This window comes from Corvus brachyrhynchos, unplaced genomic scaffold, assembly GCF_000691975.1.
Source record: "Corvus brachyrhynchos isolate BGI_N302 unplaced genomic scaffold, ASM69197v1 scaffold245, whole genome shotgun sequence".
Taxonomy (NCBI): domain Eukaryota; kingdom Metazoa; phylum Chordata; class Aves; order Passeriformes; family Corvidae; genus Corvus; species Corvus brachyrhynchos.
Window position 1 is genome coordinate 5,472,021 of NW_008238988.1, and position 3,601 is coordinate 5,475,621.

Genomic DNA, 3,601 nt, shown 5'->3' on the forward strand with positions numbered 1-3,601 from the left:
CAGGAATCTCTGCTTCCCAACATCCTCCCAGCTGTGGGCTGATAGCAAACCCCTCATGCTTCACCACCGACCCTTCCCAGCAGGGCTGAACCATTCTCCAGGTGGGATCAGCCCTGAGGGTGACAGCAGCACCCAGGGACTCAGCAGCCCTTCCAACCTTGTCCCGCTGCACTTTTGTCCCTGCGAGAGGCTATAATGGCTTTCCAGGGGCTTCCCAGGTGCCACCTGAGCCACCCTCACCCGGCCCAGGCTGCAGCAGACACGTCTCTTCATGGGCCCTAAGGCAGAGCACCTGTCAGGAGGCAGGATTCTCCTGGAGCTGCCCGCAGAGGTCCAGCCACGATGGAATTGATGGACAGGAAGCGCAGGGCCAGCAGGTCCCACTCGTGGTCGGCCTCTTCCCCGCTGAACTTGTTCACGTAGGCACGGATCTGCAAAATCAGGGAACGGGCTGGCTTGGAAAGGAGCTTAAAGATCATCTCGTTCCACCCCGCTGCCATTCCACTGTCCCGGCTTGCGCCAAGCCCTGTCCAACCTGGCCTTGGTCACGTCCAGCTGCGGCTTCTCTGGGCACCCTGTGCCAGGGCCTCCCCACCTTCGCAGGAAAGAGTTTTTTCCCAAAATCCCATCTAAACCTCCTCCCTGTCAGTTTGGATCCATTCCCCCTTGTCCTGTCACTGCAGGCCCTTGTAGAGTCTCTCTCCATCTTTTCTCTAGTTCCTTTCAGGTACTGGAAGGCCACAATTGGGTCACCCCAAAGCTTTCTCCTCTCCAGGCTGAACAATCCCAACTCTCCCAGCCTTTCCTCACAGCAGAACTGTTCCATCCTTTTAATCAACTTGGTGCCTCTTCTGGACTCGATTCAACAGCTTCACATCCTTCCTGCGCTGGAAGGACCCCACAGCTGGACACAGCACTGCAGTGGGGTCTCACAGTCCCCTCCCTCAACCAGGGAGAAATCACAGGGAGAAATAATTCCCAAGACCCGGCCCCCCAGGCAGCTCTTTTGGGGCGATTTGGGCTGTCACAGCAAATTTGCTGACTCCATGGGTTTAAATGGCCTTTAAATGACAGCGAGCCCCGTGCTCTGCTTCATTTAGAGCCACATCTAAACCCGTGGCTGCTGGAGGAAGTGGTGGCTCTCACCTTGAGACCACACAGCAGCAATAACCGTGGGAGATGGAGAGGATGAGGGGTGCAGGACCTGGCCGGTCCTTCCTGCGACGTGCCGACTCATCACAGCCCGCGGGGCTTCCTGGAAGGGTGACTCAGCACTCCTTACTCATTCGGGTCACCCGCCACCCCCTCACTCCGGGCTGGGGGGATGCTTGGATGGGGATGGGCAGCAGGAGCATCCCCGGGATCCGCTGGGTACCGCCCCAGCATGGCGCAGCCCAGGGCACGGGGTGGCCGCGCGCAGCATTTCCAAGCTCTGGGGTGTTTTGGGAAGGAATTTGTGGCCCGATGAGTTCGTGTGCCTGGACTGCTCCTGGGAGGAACGGTGGCTGCTGTGGGCAGCCGGGGACAGGAGAGAAAGTGTCACCCCAAGGAGGCAGCTGGGTTTGAGCCGCTGCCAAAGCACAGCCCCACATGGGAGCCGGGCGATGGGAAAAGGGAAGCTGGCTCTGGATAAGGCTATATCTGCCACCACAGGGCCCATGGGATCCCGGCCAGTGCCGCTTTCCCAGCCCCTCTGCCCCAAGCACACTCACAGGGCCCTGCCCACGTGTCCCCTCCGAGGGGTTCCGCTTCGTAATGACCACAGCAGCCAAACCCGACCTTTTTTGGGACACGGGAAGAGCTGCCCATCATGTGTGGGTTCATTGTTAGGAGCTGCAGTGTCTCTTAGGCCGTTGAGGCTGCTGGGATGCTCACAAGCATCTGGACATTACTCCCTTGTCCTAAAACCCTGCCAGCCCGGCTCGGCTTAGCCTGTGTTATTTCCTTTTCCCTTAGGAAAAGCAAGGGAGCATGAAGGGAAGGCAGAGTCTATTTAACACCAAGAGTATGAAATTACCACTGGCTGCGCTCCCAGCCTTGATGGGGTCACTTCTAATGGGACCAAACTGACCTCCTGCAGTGGGGGGGTCACACACACAGGCAGCAGCCAGAGGTGCTCCAGAGCCCACGATGCTCCTGGTGTAAAAGCACCTGGATGGATGAAAAGTGGCCCTTGGGAGGGGAGAGCCCAGACAGAGTCAGGGGATTCACTCTCTCCACTTCCTCACCTGGCTGTTTTGATCCTGGATTTCTGCTGGAAGTCTCGCGCATGCATGGGGCACGGGATGTGGGCATATCCCTTGGGAAGACACGTGCTGTGGCTGCTGTGCCAGACCTCTGTTCCCAGAAATCTCCCATCTCTGTGCCCGCGCCTCGGTGCTGCTGCAGACGAGCAGAAACCTCTGTCTCCAGCTCCATCTGCAGAAATCTGGGATAACTCATCCCGCCCAGCACGGATATCCACTGCCTCCAGCCCAGAGCAGCTCCTTCATCCCATCTCCAGAAGTGCCATTGGTTGCTCTGTCATCCCTCACACCTGCACCATGAGTTCCTGGATCCCAGGATTTGCAGTGATGCCGTGTGGTCGAGGGGACTCCAACCTCATCCCTGCCTGAGCCACACTGCCTGGCCTCGGAGCCTCTGTGGGGTGGGAGAGCACCTCTGCTCCTGCCACTCCATCCTCCTACCACTCCATCCTCCTACCACCCCGTGATCCTGACACCCCATCCTCCTCCTGGCACTGGGGATACAGGGAGTGATCCCCCCGCTCCCCAGGTGATGTGCGAATTGCCAAGCTCATGGCTGAGCTGGGATCTCCCAAGCTTTGGGAAGAGCAAAGCTTTGACCTCAACCCTCAAGGTTTGGCCAGCAGAGTTGGGGGGAGCCTTATAAAGGCCGGGAGAGAAATGTGGGTGCCGGGGAGAGGGACCTCACCCTGGTGCACCCCCCAGACAGGCGCACTCACCGTGAAGGGCAGCGAGCAGATGACGAAGGTGATGGTCATGATGGAGAGCAGCAGGAGGTGGTCGATCTCCTCGGCCATGGAGAACGTGCGCCGGCCGCAGCCGGTGGCCACACGGGGCTGCTCCAGGGTGGTCACCCGGCGGGTCCTCTGCCCGCGGCGGTGCATGCGGGCCAGGTTCACGATGACGCTCAGGTTGCAGAGCAGCACAGCGAGGATGAGGAAGAGGAGCAGGGTGGCGTAGAGGAGCGAGAAGGTGACGTTCAGCCCCGCCACCTCCCCATTGCTCTGGTGGGAATCCAGGTGCATCTGGATGAAGCACCAGGTGCCCGGGCAGTACTGGACGTAGCGGCCGAAGCCCAGCAGCGGCAGCGAGCAGAAGGCGGCCGAGAAGGTGTAGATGGCCGGCAGGGCCACCAGGCCCGTGCGGGGGCTCAGGAAGCGCTCGTAGAAGTACGGCCGCCCCAGGGCCAGGCAGCGCTCCAGCGCCATGGTGAAGAGGATGAGCATGGTGGCGAGGCCGAAGAAGCTCATGGCGAAGCCGAAGTAGAGGCAGATGTGCCCTCCGCGGGCCAGGGTGGTGAGGGTGCGGTTGCGGTGGTAGGAGGCCAGCACCAAGGGGCTGACGGAGCAGGTGCC

The 3,601-nt window shown here is 60.3% G+C and overlaps 1 protein-coding gene across 1 annotated transcript in view; it reads right to left on the reverse strand.

Moving 5' to 3' along the window:
• Positions 1-6: 6 nt before the first annotated feature.
• The window catches only part of PTGER2 (prostaglandin E receptor 2), a 9,838-nt gene continuing 6,243 nt past the window's right edge, over positions 7-3,601 (reverse strand). Inside the window, exons 2-3 of the mRNA XM_017738802.1 lie at positions 2,966-3,601; positions 7-431 (exon numbers count right to left, since the gene is read on the reverse strand). Of these exons, the coding sequence (XP_017594291.1) occupies positions 279-431; positions 2,966-3,601 (789 nt within the window). The 3' untranslated portion in view covers positions 7-278. The remainder of the gene's footprint in view (positions 432-2,965) is intronic.